Source organism: Callorhinchus milii, unplaced genomic scaffold (genome assembly GCF_018977255.1).
Source record: "Callorhinchus milii isolate IMCB2004 unplaced genomic scaffold, IMCB_Cmil_1.0 Scaffold2, whole genome shotgun sequence".
NCBI classification, from domain to species: Eukaryota; Metazoa; Chordata; class Chondrichthyes; order Chimaeriformes; family Callorhinchidae; genus Callorhinchus; species Callorhinchus milii.
In genome coordinates, this window is record NW_024704743.1 from 64,828,540 (window position 1) to 64,845,742 (window position 17,203).

The 17,203-nt window shown below is 40.3% G+C and overlaps 1 protein-coding gene across 10 annotated transcripts in view; it reads left to right on the forward strand.

The window, feature by feature from the left end:
• Positions 1-6,764, forward strand: part of ikzf1 (IKAROS family zinc finger 1 (Ikaros)) — a 52,999-nt gene extending 46,235 nt beyond the window's left edge. For 8 of the 10 annotated variants that reach the window (XM_007897471.2, XM_007897470.2, XM_007897473.2 and 5 more), the window contains one exon: positions 4,204-6,764. In XM_007897471.2, coding sequence (XP_007895662.1) covers positions 4,204-4,925 — 722 coding nt within the window. In that variant the 3' untranslated portion in view covers positions 4,926-6,764. The remainder of the gene's footprint in view (positions 1-4,203) is intronic. The other 2 variants (XM_007897475.2, XM_007897476.2) reach the window with 1 other exon arrangement.
• The last annotated feature ends 10,439 nt before the right edge of the window (positions 6,765-17,203 follow it).

The window sequence follows — 17,203 nt, forward strand, 5'->3', positions numbered from 1 at the left end:
CATTGCAGCTTCGCTTGCAACCAAAGGATCCATTATGGAAGGTAGATTGACACACAGACAGACATTTCATCTTTATCTATACTCATATGGGAAGACTCCTGTCTGAGGACTCCTTTTGGGAGGAGTGAATAGGAGGACTTGGCGCTTTAAAAATGTAATTTTGTTGTTGTTGCAGCGGCTTAGCTTCGTCTGTGTTCTTTATTTTGTTCCCGCTGCCGCTTGGCTACGTGCATGTTCTGTGACGCAGGATGCCACAGTGCCACGGTCACCAGGTGTAACTACAGTGTGTACATACATACGTAGGTGCTCTGTGACGCACGATGCCACAGCGCCACTTTGACTCGGCGGCCACCAGGTATAACTCCAGCGAAAAACGCAAAACGGAAAATAACTCATGAACGATAGGAGATACCTGAAAACAAATATGCCCATGTCATTCGCAGGTGCAAGACCGTTGGGAATGGGAGCCAAGTGGTGTAGGGAGGGGAAACCATAGTCAAAATAGTTTGTTTTGAGACATGCCTTGAAAGAGGAGAGGGAGTGAGGCTAAGGGACTCTGAGGTGGAGTTTCAGAGATTGGGAGCAGAATCACTGATGGTGGGGCAAATAATGTAGGGAACATTAAGAGACTGGTGGTCACCGAGCAAAAGGAGCAGCTGGGTCGGTAGAGTTGAAAGAGGTCGCAGTGGTAGGGAGGGACGAGACTATGGAGGATTCTAAAGGTGAGAACTTGATCCATTAGGGGACGGAGAGCTGTTCAGGGTAGAATCTGAATCACCATTACGTTTAGAGCCATACCACGATAGGAAGAGTGATAGACAATGACTAGTCCTTAGGCTTGAAAGTGGAGATGAAAAGGCATTTCTCGATGGGCGAAATACCTTTTTCTTGTTCTTCTTTTATGGTCAACAAAATAGAACTTTTTCATATTGCATAACCTGCATATTTATTATTATTATGATTATTATGATGATGATCTGTTTAATTGCCTAAATCACACAATAACACAATCCTGAGCCAATAATCAAGAAAGCGGTACATTATTTTTGAGATAATTTAGTATATAACTAAGGCTTGCATTTTTGCTAAAGGAGCTGTCTCATCATTATGGTCCAGTCCAAACAAGGCTTCATCTAGTGACAGAATAAATGGAAACAACAACAACAACTTACATTTATATAGCGCCCTTCACAACGGGCACTGTCTTGTAGCATTTAAACACTGGATATGTAAAACACTATAACTGGTGCAAACTTGGGTCTTCAGTTTCCAAAGACTGAAAAAGACATGAATAGAAGCAAGTTAGTTATCATGAAAGGAAAGTAGTATTTGTATGAAGTCGTAGAGGTAGGGAGGGGTGATGCCGAGGAAGAATTTAAAGATGAGAACAACTATCTTGAACTCAATCCGCTGAGGGATGGGAAACTATAGCCACTTACCAGCTGGTCCATATCTGAGCTGATCATATACCCTTCAATTGGTAAATCTCCACAACACAGATCCCAAAATGTGTGTCCCCTCCTCATTGCCACACACAAACATGAGTACAAACAAGTGAATGAATTGTAAAATATGCTACTTAAGTGTTAAAGCAATGTCTATCAATGAGGACATAATGGAGTCAATCAAATTCTATTTAAGGGAGTCTTAGCCTGACAGCCTGACAGTGGAGTCCTGTAGCTCAGTGGTTAGAGCACTCGCTTTGCAAGTGAGAGACCTGGGTTCAATTCCAGGCAGAGGGCGAAACCTTGGGCAAGTTTCCTTACTCCACACAGAGCCTAATAATAATCCCTCCAAAACAAAACAATAATAAATTGGTCATTTTCAATCTACGACTGTTTGTGGGACATTGCTGTGCGCAATTGGCTGCCGCGTTCGCCCACAAATATACAGTCAATTCACTTTACAGTCTATTCTGTGAAGCGCTTTGGGACGTCCTCCCGACGTGAAAAGCGCTATATCAAATGCAAGGATTATTATTATTATTATTATTATAGTGGTCAGCCTGACAGTAAAACCATGCTTTTACATCCATAGTGGAGGAAAATGCACCAATTTTAATCTTGAAAAGGGATTTGGATAGCAAAGTGAATTAGACAGAATTAATAGACATTTTCTCATTTCTGCATTGCTTTGCTTATTCCATTTGAATTAATATTCATGATATTCTTGTGATGATTGTCACTTGTGAGTAACAAGGTCTCCCTCAGTCATAGAATAAACAAGGCAATTCCCAGTTCTACAATGTGAACCCGCAGTTAATATATTGTTCAACCATCGAGGTAATTATGGCTGGTAGACTTCATTACTGCCTAGAATGGAATGGAGAGTTCAAAGCTTTTTTAGACTTTAATGTCAGAAATTATGAAGTAATAATAATAATAATCCTTGCATTTGATATAGCACTTTTCACATCTTCTAGACGTCTCAAAGCCCTTCACAGAATATACTGTAAAGTGAATTGACTGTGTATTTGTGGGCGAAACGCGGTAGCCAATTGCGCACAGCAGTGTCCCACAAACAGTCGTGGATTTATTAATTTATTAATGTTAAGCAAGTTGCACTGAATGTAGATTCGGGATACATACACAAGCAGAGTTATGCAATTGGACCATAATACCACAGAGCAGATAGTACAACAATTAGCATTTCTATAGAATCCTTCACCCAGAGCAGCATCTTGTTCACAGTAACCCTGTGAGTACTGATATCCTCAGTCAGTGTAGAGCACCCTTTTATCATAAAGCCTTTGCAGAACTGTGTCAATGAGATAATAACAAGAAAAATAATCCAATAACAAGAAAATTAATCCAATAACAAGAAAAAGAATCCATGTGTGTAAAACATGATGAACTAAAATTATCCAACATAGCAGTTGCCAACTTCTCTTCTTATTGTGACATGTAACTAGTATTGTTTGTTTAGTTATTTTCCATGTTACAGTAGTTCTTAATTGCTAAAAAAAGGTACTTATTTTCAGATAATTAAATTTAAGGATTCTTATAATTTTATATAATTTATTTTCACAACACAACTGTATTGTCAGGTGGCAAGTAAAGGGAAGTGCAGCTACCTTATTATCTTAAAGTTTAATATTTTGAGTGGTGCGGCTCTAATATCTGACATATCTAGAAAATAAAGAACAGCATCTGTATCAATGTGACAGGGTGTGAAAACAACTTTGGGCTAAATATTCTTGTGCATGAATAGTCAGGAGAGCCTACTAATAAGTGATGCAACTGTACCACAAAACCATAGAAATTTATGGCACAGAAGGCCATTCGGTCCATCGTGTCTATGCCAGTTCCCTCAACAGCAACCCTTTCAGTCCCACTTACCTACCCTTTCCCTATTCCCCTTGTATCTGATTCTTGAAAGGGTTGTTTTGCAAAGTTTTGAGTTAAGGCACATTATATTTCCAGTGTGATGGGAATTACAACATATTCCTTATTGTATCTAGGCTATTCCTGAAGTGGGAGTTTTGATGCTGAAACTAGGCATTCATAAAGGATTCATAGATAGTGCAGCTCAGAAAAAGGCCATTTGACCCATCCAGTCTGGCTGGGGTTTATACTCCATGCAAGTGCCTATCCTAGATCCTAGACCTAGTCCCATATCCTGGCTTTCTCCCATATTCCTCAACTTTATTCTTTTAACCATGTGTCCAGTCTTTTTCTGAATGTGGATATGGTTGCTACCCCAAGACCTGAATGTGTCAGAGAATTCCACATTCCTACCATTGATCTAACACAGCATTCACCGAAAATTTGGGAAGATGATGGGGGGAAAAACACCTGGATATGTGCAATGCTCATGTTGATCTGATTTTCATTTGCCAGGAATCTATATGTACTATTGTATAAAGTAAGCCAGTATAGCGTTCTTTTGGTAAATGTATAATAAGTTATATTTTCAGAGGAGCCTACAAAGATCGCCAGTGATTATTAAAAAATTTAATTATTCTCACTAAATGTAAAGATGTATCTCAGCATTTTTTTATCGTAGTTATCTAAATAATACTGAAGGGATAATATTGTTAGTGTTCTTTATTGGTAATATTGACTCTTTAATAAGCCAAGAAAGTGCTTTATGGTCTAGGCAAGTTTTACAGCTGCACTTTCCTTGAATTTATATGACAAAAAGTCATTTATCCAGTCTCTGTGAAATAATATTGTATTGGTTGTTCGTCTGCTAATCACACAGGTGAAAAGACGCTGCAGTTTGGTATTTCAGAGCTTCAATATGACGCTAATTCAAATTATGAAAAGGAGAGTGAGATGATGCAGACTCATGTTATGGACCAAGCAATTAACAATGCTATCAATTATCTAGGGGCCGAGTCTTTGCGTCCACTTGTCCAAACTCCTGCTGGAAGCTCTGAAGTGGTACCTGTTATAAGCACCATGTACCCCATCCACAAAAGCCATTCAGATGCCCACAGTCGCGCTAACAGTGCAGCAAGCCAAGAAGGTGGAGTTGAAAATGTGATCCTGTATTCAAAAACAAAATCACAGTCATCCGAAAGAGAAGCATCTCCTAGCAACAGCTGCCCAGACTCCACAGACACAGAGAGCAATAATGAAGAACGGAATAACCTTATTTACCTAACAAACCACGTAACACAGGCAAGAAATGGCTTGTCTTTAGTGAAAGAAGACCACAGATCTTATGACATTATGAAAGCAGGCATGGAACCTGCTCAAGAAATCTTCAAAGTGATCAGTGGCGACGGAGAACATGTTAAGACTTACAAATGTGATCACTGCAGAGTACTTTTCCTGGATCATGTGATGTTTACAATACACATGGGGTGTCATGGATTCCGTGATCCCTTTGAATGCAACATGTGTGGGTACCGCAGCCAGGACAGGTATGAATTCTCTTCACACATAACTAGAGGAGAGCATCGTTTTCACATGATATAGTGAACAATTTCAATCCAACATTTAAACTTTTGTTCCACCGTTTAGTGTGGTCGTTTCCAAGTTGCCTGAAAGGCAAGAAGCTATTGGATAGAAACTCTTCAATTTTTTTAAAATTTCATTTACATCTCTGATCTGACTATTGTAAAGTGCAAACGCAATTAATGCTGGAAATAATGCTGGAAAATATCACTATACCTCCCAGAAATATTAACTCTGAAAGAAGGTACTTTGAGATTGTATTTAATCATATGGCACTTAAATTATTTGCTTAATATTCATGATCATTTGGAAATGTATATGTGACCAGTTCAGTTCAAACCTCAGATCGGTAGGTTGTTAAGTGCTTGTGTTTTGAATTACTGTAGTTTGCAATATGGGGTATTAGAGTTTCTAACAATATAGAGCTTTTAAGTCTAGAATATTTTATAGATAATATTGATAGAGGTGTTATTAGTGTTGTAAGTTGTAGGAATAGGCACAAGAAAGTTTGTTAAGAGAATCTATTTGTACGTGATCACCAGCTGAATATTAAAGAAAAACAAAAGAAAATACAATCAGCAGTAAAATCCGTTAAAAGTCAATAGTGTCTGTATTATATCTTGAAATCCATATTTTACTGGGAACTTGTGCCTAATTATTTTGGCTAGATTATGGAAAAACATAAAATTTCATTTGTGGCATAAATGTATAGCTATTTACTCGTGTAAATCCACATTGCAGACACAATAAAGTTTAGTTTATTTATTTCAGTGTTACATTTTAAGTTAGACTGATAACCTCCAAGTCCTGAATGAAGTATATTGAGTGGATATGTGTTTCTTTAATTCATATGCCTTTTGACTGGTACAGTCGTATGGGTAGTAGAGTGGTGGCACAGTATACTGGGCATCTAAAATCAGGAAACTAAAATCTAAAAACTAAAGTCAACAAATATCATACAGCCCCAGTGGCCATTATCTATAGTTAACTGTGAATCGCTTTGAGACATCTCGATGACGTGATAAAGTGCTTTATCAAATGCAAAGGATTATATTATTAACTTAATTTTAATTTTTGAGATTGCTCTCAAATGCTCCAGCAACCCTGTGCTTCCACCCCACCCACTATATTTTAAAGCTTTACTGTCCAAAGCATTTTGTTACATAAAGACATTATTTGTCTTGTAGAAAATGAATGATATAAGTTATGAGTTTCAAAATGATAAGCCACCCTCAGCCAGTTATACTGAAGTTCTGTGCATGTTTTGTATCACACCTGTTGACCAGAAAACTGTTAAAGTGTCTAATTAAGTTGTTAAACTTCTTGAGCAACTTTCACAATTATCCAAATACAAGGCTCAGTTTTATCACTTTTGACAAGGTTTTTGCAAGATTATAAACTGGTATTCTGAATGCAGTGTATCAAGAATTTTATGTTCAGGAGTGTCTTAAATTTTATAAGATTTTTCAATACTTTACAATGCATTAGAAAAGAGAAATACCAATTTTAACTCAGCAAAATTACACAGGGAAAGAAAAGCTGAGAAACTTCTGCTTGCGTTCAGTTTGCATGTACTGTTTTAGAGAAGATCAGAGATTTCTGATATTCAAAAGCCTTTGAGGTATTTTGGTACAAAGAGCAGATACAACTTTATGTTCACATTTTACAAGTTGTAATATCTTCATGCTAATGCAGTTTATTAGTCACTGTTATCAGCTCAGATTTTTAACAAAAGATTCAGTATGTTCAGTATATTTCTGCTAGAACTTATACTATATTGGTTGCCTTCTTGATCTCTGGAAAAGTTATGATAATATGCTTGCAGTTGCCAAAAGAAGTATTAAAATTGAAAAAAAACTCTTTAAATGTCTATATTCTGTCAAAAGTACTATGATACCTTATGAAAACTTGCAGTTATATTTTTATGTGAGTGTTAGAGTTATGTTACATTAGAATATGTGGGAGCAGATTCACAGTGTTTCTAAATGTTTAGTGTATTATAAACCACACATAATAATCCAAACTAATTACAGACTCAACAGAGAATGGGATTACAGTGTAGTAGCATCACCACAAATTGGGAACCGATCCTATTGGGGATATGAAAACAGTGAAGATAATGGGTCATCTCGAAAATAGCTATTGACTACAGTACTATCCATAAACTTCTTCCATCAGGAGTTATACTATCACTATCATTCTATCTCTCTCTTGCTGTCTTTTTCTCTGAATCTTTCGCAGATTATCTCTCTCTCCCTCTGTATCTGTTTCTCCATTATTCCCTCTACCCCACCCTTCCCACATCCTCGGGTCCTGAAACCCTGGTCCATGCCTTTGTCACCTCTCGGCTGGACTACTCTAATGCCCTCATCGCCGGTCTCCCATCCACTATCATCCATAAAATCCAAATCATTCAAAACTCTGCTGTCCACATTCTCACCCGCACCAAACTCCGCTCCCCGATCACCCCAGTCCTTGCCAGACTGCACTGGCTGCCTATCCCAGAGAGGATTGATTTCAAGATCCTCACCCTTGTATTCAAGTCCCTGCACTCCTCTGCACCCCCCTACCTCCGGGTCTGGCCTCCTCCTCGTCCCCCGAGTCCTCCGCTCCACCCTCAGTGGCCGTGCCTTCAGCAACTATGCCCCGGGGCTCTGGAACTGTCTTCCTCACTCCCTTCGTCTCGCTCCCTCCCTTCCCATTTTCAGGTCTCTGCTGAAAACTTTTCTTTTCCACACACCTTTGGTCCCTTTCCTCCCCCTCCCCCCGGCTTGGTCCCGGGATCCATTACTGTAAAGCGCTCTGATACGTCGTCAGGCGTGGAGAGCACTATATAAATCCAAGTTGTTGCTGTCCTGAGCCCTGACTGTCCAGCGCCGTGGGAACATCCTCCCAACGTGAAAGGCACTCTGGAAATGTAATGTTGTTGTTGTTGTTGTCACTCTTTATAACCTCACACAACTTTACCAGTAATAAATTGCTGAATGACTCACTTACATTTCAGTGCATGGGTAATCGCATTCCTGGACCTCTGGGCAGATACATGCAAATAAAAATATTTAGTCAACATCAGAACTTTCACATTGAAGCCCAAAATGGAGAGTCAGCGTGTGAATATGCCACTGTTTAATTCCACTGTAGATAGTTCCAGTGGAGGAGCTAGCAATGCACAGGTATTATGTTCTGAATGTCTTTCTTCAGTTATGATATTTCCGTGATTCTACTGTACATCATAAGTACTGATCCAGGAACCTGCACTGAATCTATCATTGCAATTTTGGAGCAAGCAAGAGATCCACTGCCAGACTATTGCAACTCTAAACTAAAGTTTGTAAGTCTCATGTTGATGTCTATATAAACAAATATATATTTTATTGAGAAATTACATGAAGACTTATGGATAAGTTTGTTATTTTTAGCAATCAGTGAATGAATCATACTGTTGCATAGTTTCATAGTTATTCCTTTCAAAATTTCCATTTCTATGAGGTAAGAAGAGAAATTGCTCAATTTGCTCTCACAACACTTGTTGTCTATCTCACATATGAAAAACAGTATCCATGAAACAAGGTGCTTTCGGGGAGAAATTGGTAGAAGGGGAAATTGCCTAAGTTTTAAAAGAACTTTTCATTTCAATTCATTGTCACTTTTAAAATGTGTTGAAAATATATTTTTAAACTGGCTGTGAAATTCCCTGACATGCTAGTTTCAACATTAAAGCTGTGTTTAAGAATTTACCGAATGCTAGACATCTAAAATGCTGCATAAAAGGGTAAATTTAGACCCAGGTGAAATTTCTCTCTGAAGTGTTACCACTGAACAGGATTAGTGCTACTATGTCTGATGCTATTGCTCTTTAGTACCATGAGGATGTGTTTCCTTCAGAAAAGACACCAAAGCTACTCACAACTGAATTGTTCATCCATCATCCTAACTGTGCTCCAGAAGTTTCTTAAATGAACCCTGACCTCAACCAAGCCTTCTTGTTAACCCAGCTATTGACTACCCTCTGTGCAAAGAAATACATGTGCTTCCTAGTGTCTGCAGTAACCTTGCCCTTCACAGTAATGGACCTATATTCTCTTGTCCGACTGCTTTAATGTGTCTAAAGGTATAGGATAACCTTTCCTATCCTATTCAGTTTATGTGTGTGTGTGCGTGTGTGTGTGTCTGTTGGTCTGTCTGTGTGTCTCTGTGTCTGTGAGCAAGTGCACAAATGTGAGCGTGTGAGAGAGTGCATGTCTCAGTGTGAGCGAGTATGAGGGTTCAAGAATGAGTGAGTGAGTGTGTGAAGTCCCACAACTAGGGCTGGGATCTGGGACTATCTTTTCCAAGGATAATAATTCCTTGAAAAAAATAATTTAGTCACTCAACCCACAACTATTTGTGGGAGACTGCTGTGTGCAATTGGCTGCCACGTTTCGCCCACAAAATATACAGTCACTGCACTTTACAATATATTCTGTGAATCGCTTTGAGATGTCTTGGAGACGTGATAAAGCGCTTTATCAAATGCAAGGATTATTATTGTTATATTTGTACACACAGTTTGCCTTGTGATTTTGCAAACTACTGCTGGTAAAATGGAATAATGTTTCAATGTGCCACATTACAACTGCTGGACAGTGGGCTGTCTTGTGACAACTATGCAATTTCCTTGTTTCCATTGTATCTTATGATGCAGCCTGCGATTGAATACTCCGATTAAGATGAAGGAGTCCAATTGAAAAGCATAAAATATTAATTTTAACAGCAACTTTTACCAAATGCAAGATTAATGTCTCCACTTAAAATAAGACAAACATTAATCAAAGAGGCACACTTGAAATGTAATACAATAATTTTAGAAATAGTGTTCCTCAGAAATAGTTGTGTTGCACAGTCAACCAAAATGCAAAAAAATTGCCACATATATTTTGGATTTCCAAACTTACAGAAGTAATATTTGTGAGAAGGTAAGTACAGTAATAATAACTTTGTATGATATTCAAGAAAGATTAGATAAGCATATTCATTTTATTACCAGAGAAACTGATTATTTTTGATGACCCTGAAAGGTACGGACTGGAGTGAATGCAAAATATTATGGGTGCTATTTGACTTAACTACAATTTACTTTCATAGACTTGAGAAGTCGGATTGAAGTAAGGGTAGGGCGAAACTTAAGACAAGTTTCCTTACTCCACAAGCTTCTGTTTACCTAGCAGTAAGTAGGAACCTGGTTGTTAGTCGATTGGCGGATCACTTTCTGGGGGTTAGAATCACTTTTAAAAAATTAATAATTTGTTCACTTAATCCACGACACTGCTGGAACACTGCAATTGGCTGCCATGTTTCACCCACAAAAATATACAGTCAGTTAATTTTACAGTATATTCTGTGAAGTACTTTGGGACATCGTGACGACATGATAAGAGGCTAAATCAAATCATAGAATAATAGAATTATACAACACAGAAGAAGGCCATTCGGCCCATCGTATCTGTGCTGGCTCTTTGAAAAGAGCTATCCAAATCAATCCCACTCCCCTGCTCTCTCCCCATAGAGAGACCTGAGTTCAATTCCAGGCAGGGCGAAACCTTGGGCAAGTTTTCTTATTCCACACACCTAATAATAATCCCTCCAAAACCAAAAACAATAATAAATTGGTAATTTTCAATCTACGACTGCTTGTGGGACATTGCTGTGCGCAATTGGCTGCCGCATTCGCCCACAAATATACAGTCAATTCATTTTACAGTGTGTTCTGTGAAGCGCTTTGGGACGTCCTCCCGACGTGAAAAGCGCTATATCAAATGCAAGGATTATTATTATTATTATAGCCCTGCAAACTTGTCCTCCCCAAACAATTATCTACTCTTAAAAGTTGTTATCGAATCGGCCTCCACCACCAGCTTTCAGGCAATGCATTCCAATGCAAGGATTATTATTATAAGGGTAAGATTTCTTACTGCTGCACAGTGGCCAGAGTGGTCCTGGTTCTCTTTCATAAGAGGCTGTTACATGGCTCATATTGAGTTATTTTACTCCAGTCACTAATTGATAGAGGGGTCTTTGGGCTGATGAAGTAAATTTTGGAGCAAAAGATAGAAGATATAATGCTGCCGTGCACAAAGCTCCTAAAGTACATTAAACAGAATGAAAACAGAACATGTTCATGCTGACATGAAGTGCAAGTGCCAACTTCCCTCAAAATTCAGACTTGAGCTGTTGGATGGATTCACTGGGAGGAAGGGAAATCAGTCACCTTGGATTCATGCAGCTGCACTATCCACTGCCATGAGAAATGTGAGGTGATTTTGGTAAAGGATCCAAATAGTTTCAGGTAGCTTTGATGCCGTTTTTATTATCTATCTCAGATCTCAAGCGATCTTGCGTAAGCAGACTATTTTTGAATCTCACTTTATGAATCCATCATCAAGGACACAGTTTCTGAGCATCTGGATAAGTAATAATAATCCTTGCATTTGGTATAGTCTCTTTCATGTTGGGAGGGTTTCCCAAAATGCTTTAATGTCCATCTGAACAGGCAAACAGGCCTTCAGTTTAATGTGTCATCCAACGGTACCTCCAACAATGCAGCACACCCCAAAGCTGCATTGGGAGTGTCAGCGATTTCAATTCCCGACATGGGGCTTGAACCCACAACCTTCTGACTCAAGGCCAAGATTATCAGCAAGGTTTTGTAAAAAGATAAAGAGATCTTTAACAGAACTAGAGATGATAGATAAAGGGTGGTGGATGGATGCCATTTACAAGAATTTTCAAAGGAACTTGATATGGTGCCACATGAGAGATTTTTACCCAAATTTAAGATGCATTAGATCAAAAAAATCAGGATGTTTAATAAAGAGGTAGGAGGAAGAGTTGGGATCAAAGAGATGTTCTCTAATTGGTGGGAAGTATTAACCTGATTCAGTTAGTAGCACTTTTGGCTTGTGACCTCTCCTAATTAAAGAGCCACAAATGCCTTTCTGTTTGCAGCAGTTTAAGTTCCCAGATCTAAATGCAGAAAAAGGAAACGTTATTAAAAGAAAGTCTTACATTTCCAGAAATGATTTAAAGGGGAAGCAGCAGCAATATAATTCACACCTCAAAAAAAAGGTTCTATTTACAGGAGTGTTTCCAAAATATAACGTTATTAAATATGTATTCCATTTTGTTGGAATAACCAAAAATATTTACAACCTACCAAAAGTAGTCTGTAAAATATGCTTGCCAAATTTTGGATATATTTTCAATGTGCAACTAATATAGAAGTTTGCCTTTTTAGGATTGTTGACAAATGCTTTGAATGTTACTGGAGTTATTTTCCTTTGTACAGGGGATTGTTCTTTCCCTGTCAAGTACAATTAAAAAAAAACTTGCATTTGTAGTGCATCATCACTTTGAAACACTTTAAATAAATGCTTGAAATACTGTTTTTGTAGGCAACGTAGCAGCTATCTTGCACACAGCCGGTCCCACAAATTGCAATGAACAAAACCAACTTGCATTTATATAGCGCCCTGCACAAAAGGTTTTGTCTACATTCAACTGCGCTCATCCAGGTTCTGATGTTTGACAGACAAGCTGACAACATCAGCAGACCTAGCGTTTCAGCTGGAGGAGAAGTAGATGAGCCAGTTTTTATCTGGAGGACTGTTGGCCAGGACACCAGGAGAAACTTCCCTTTTGAATAGCATCATGAGATTGTTAACATCGGCCTGATTTTGAGGCAATGGAAGCAGTAAAACGTACCTGTCATAGCTGGGTTTCCTATGATCTCTCTAAAGTGCAGCTGATGCAAGCGTCTAAACAGATGCCATTTGCAAATTCGGTAATGGAGCTAAACCAGTAAGATGCCAAATCTACTCCTAACTAATCCTAACTTTTACTGAAAGGATTGTTCTTACAAGAGCCAGAACAGACACAATGGACTGAATGGCCTCCTTCTGTGCTGTAAATTTCTATGAGACTTTTTCCAATATCTCCATTGCCTCCTGCTGGTTAAATCGGAATAAGACGAGTAGAATATTACTCCACATGATCATCTTGTATTTGTTTTTCTATCAAAAAAAAAGCAAAATTTTAATCTTCATCACCGAGGCACACACTAGGCATTCTATTCTGGTTACAATGGCATCCATTTTAACACTAATGCGCTTTCAGCTATCTTTCCCCCCTCAGATTTCCTCCGTCCAGCTTGGACCTTGCAGTCAGGTGTGTGAAGCACTTTGAGATGTCTTCCCAATGTGAGAGGCACTATTTAAATGTTAAACCTTCATGGTTCTGTCCTTGAATGGTTCATATCCTACCTCTCACACCGTCTCCACTTCATCTCCACAAACAGCTTCCTCTCTAGTCCCTGCACCGTCTCATGCGGCGTTCCTCAGGGCTCTGTCCTTGGTCCCCTCCCCTTCAACATCTATACACTCCCTCTTGGTGAAATCATCCACAGACATGGGGTCAACTTCCACATGTAAGGAAATGACATCCAACTCTATCTCTCTGACTCCAGAACCACTGCTGTGCTGACAGAATGTCTGTCAGACATCATCAAGTCCTGGATGAGAGCAAACTTTCTACCATTGAACATCAACAAGACCGAGGCCCTCCTGATTGGCTCCCGTCAGGGCCTCCACATCTCAGGTGCTGACAGCATCACCATCCATGGATGCACACTCCACCTTAGCCAGTCAGGAACCTTGGCACGTTGTTTAACCCTCAACTATCCTTTCTACCCCACATCCATGCCATGACCCACTCTGCCTTCCCCCACCTCTGCAACACTGCCCAGTCTCACACCGCAGGCCACTGAAACCCTCATCCACACGTTCATCACATCTAGGCTTGACTATGCCAACTCTTCCCTCCACAAGATGCAGATCATCCTGAACTCTGCAGCTCATGTTCTCTCCCCCACCAGGCTCTGTGACCCCATCACCCCCACCCTCGCCCGGCTCCACTGGCTCCCCATCCCCCAGAGGATAGAATTAAAAATCTTCATCCTTTCAAGGCCCTCCATGGCCTTGCCCCTTCCTACCTATGGGACCTGCTGACCCCATATCAACCTGTCTGCTCACTCCACTCAGCAGGCTCTGGCCTGCTCCACGTCCCACGCCCGGCCTGGCCCACCGTTGGCAGTTGGGGCTTTCTGACCCCACCCTATGGAATTCCATCCCACATTCTCTTTGCCTCGCTCCCTCCCTTGCCTCCTTCAAGGCCGCTCAAGACCCTACTCTTCGACTGAGCCTTCGACAAACAACAACAAAATTACCCTCCTACCCTCTCCACCCTCCCCAATCCAATCTGGTGCAAAGTGATTCTGGTTTATTTTGGGAAGTTGAGTGGGAAGAGTCTGAGAAGTGATTCTAAATTTGCAGATAGACTCGGGCAGATTGTATGAGAAACATATAAATTCACATGAATGGAGTGCTAAGCACTTGTCTATTATGGTCAAGGCACATTGTTGGGGTAAAATGGAAGGTTCTCTTCACATGATGTGCGCGATGCTAGGAGCCTAGGAGCTGGATATGTTTCCAATTCCCAGCTCTGGCATCCCCAAACAACGCAAAAAAAATTGGCAACTAAATAAATGGATAAGGTTTGGAATGCTCTGTGCACTTTTGGTTACCACATTAGGGAAATTATTTTGCAGCAGCAGAGAGATTATCACATACTTTTATAAGGATGTTCTGTTCAACCCTGAGCTGTCCTTTCTCCCCCATATCCGCGCCACAACTGGCACCGCCTTCCATCACCTCCGGAATGTCACCAGACGTCGTGACCACATCACTCCCACCCTCGCTCACCTCCATTGGCTCCCCATCCCCCAGAGGATCGAATTCAAGATCCTCACCCTCACCTACAAGGCCATTCACGGCCTCACTCCCTCCTACCTCTCTGACCTACTATCCCCCTACCTACCCGCCCGTACCCTCCGTTCCTCTGGCTCCGGTCTGCTCCACATCCCCCGCCCCAACCGCCCTACTATCGGTGGCCGGGCCTTCAGCCTCTCAGCCCCGAGGCTCTGGAACTCTATCCCCCAGTGCCTTCGCCGCCTCCTCCCTTTCCTCCTTCAAGGCCGGTCTCAAGACCTTTCTCTTTGACCATACCTTCAGCTCCCCTCTCGACTCTCTACCCCCTCCTCGCTCCCTCCCTTCCCTCCCCTTGACCATTTCCCCCCAATGCTCGGGTCCTGACCCAACTGGACAGCGCCTTGGGACGTCCTCCCGACGTGAAAGGCGCTCAATAAATGGAATCTTGTTGTTGTTGTTGATGTTACCAGGGATTACTGGATAAAGCTGCCAAAGATTGAACAGGTTGGAGCTTTTCTCTCTGATAGGGGACCTGATAGAGGCATTTAAGATTATGAAAATATTTTGTAAGGTGGACATTGATAGCCTGTTTCCACTTGTTGGTGAGTCCAAAACAAGAGGGGATAAATATAAAATAGGCAGTAAAAGATTTAAAGTGGAGTTCAGGAGGAACTTTATGAGGGTGATAGTTTGTTTTTTGGTCTGCCAGGTAACTGACATATGCCCATTACCATGCGTAAGATAACTGCCCATTACCATGCGTAAGAATATCCAAACCAAACTGACAGTTTCAAGCATGTTAGTGAGGGTGAATGTGAAATTCACTGCCGGAAGCTGTGGTTGATGCAAAAAGGACCAACATATTTAAGAGGAAACTGGATGCACACATGAGGGAGAATGGAATAGAGGGAAATAGGAGAGGTGGGTGTGGGGTATAAACACTGGCATGGACTAGTTTGGCCAATGGTCCTGTTTCCGTGCTGTAACAGTATACGTAAGTTAAAGAGTTTACCTATATTCCCAGTATGTGTGCTGCACTAAACTGCAGAGTCCAATCAGACAATTTAATGTTATTCATTTATACTAAGTTGAATATAGGAAAGTGTTGGTTAGATCGGTGAAACTTATAGATTTCATAATGGAGTTTGCATGATGAACGTACAGAACATACAGAAACCAAACGATATCTGAAGAAGTTTTTCTACGGTAACTTTCCCAGCTCTATCTGTCAACACCACACATGGAAAGTATGATTCAGTCCTACAGCACTGTGTTTGCTGATTGGATGTCATACATAGGACCACCTTCAGGTCTCTTGGTGTTGAATAGAAGATTCTGGTTTATGAGCTTTTAGTAAAATGAACTGGTTATGGCAGCACAACCTAAGGTGGCAATGTCAGGAAGTAGATTTGTACTAAATAGGCCAGTCGGGATAAGACCAAGCAGATGGTCAGAATTTGTACTTGAGAAAACGGGAAGCAGATGTACCACTGCTTCTTTCAGTGCATAACTGGAAACAACCCAGTCAGTGCAAACATTTGCATAAGGGGATAATCTAGTACATAAATTGTCCCTTTTTTGTTCTGCATGGATCAGAGAAAAAATAGCTTCTTTCACTTCCTGTTTGTTGAATGATTTTGCCCAAACTTGAATATTTAGACTGCGAGTTTTTATCCACCCAAAGCACAATAGCAGACTATTGCCAGGAACATTTTAATCAATCAGTCACAATGTAAAAATTTCCTACTGGTGTTAAGTCAATGCTAATCATCACAGCTCTTAAAGAACAAACTGTTCGACTTCTGAAGACTGGATATGAGCCAACAAGACAGGGTGTGAGTTCCCGAAATGGGGAAGGACATGTTACACCCTATTCTTGTCCACTTGCTGGAGCACAGAATTTTTTTTCTCTGGGGAAAAAAGGAAGAAAGGAGAAGAATGTTTTCCTTTGCTTCTTCTTTTTGTTCCCCAAACCCCTTGCCTCATTTCCTCTGTTCACAGCATTGCCTTTTTGTAAATGAAACGTTGAATCCAAGTGAAACTGTTTCCCTTTCAGTTTTGCTGAATCTCCAATGATTGTTGATTGATTTGTACATTATTATTGGAACTTAAATTGTCTAGATAATAAAATGCCAATTACTTAAAAAAAGGTTAGCAAATGACAGGATTTTCAATGACATTTCTCCCGGTGGACATTGAGCAATCACCAGATTAATACATAGGATGAAGGGTTGTAGCTATGACAGACTAGAAAAACTTGGGTTGTATACTCTACAGCTAAGGAGGTTAGAGGGTGATCTGACTTCAAATAATTAGGGGAATTAGCAATAATAATCCTTGCATTTGATATCATGCCTTTCACATCAAGAATACGTCCCAAAGCGCTTAACGGGATCTCCTGTAAAATGGGGTGACTGTGTATTTGTGGATGAACACAGCAACCAACTTACACACAGTAATGTCCCACAAACAGCCTTGGAAAGAGTGACCAATTTTATT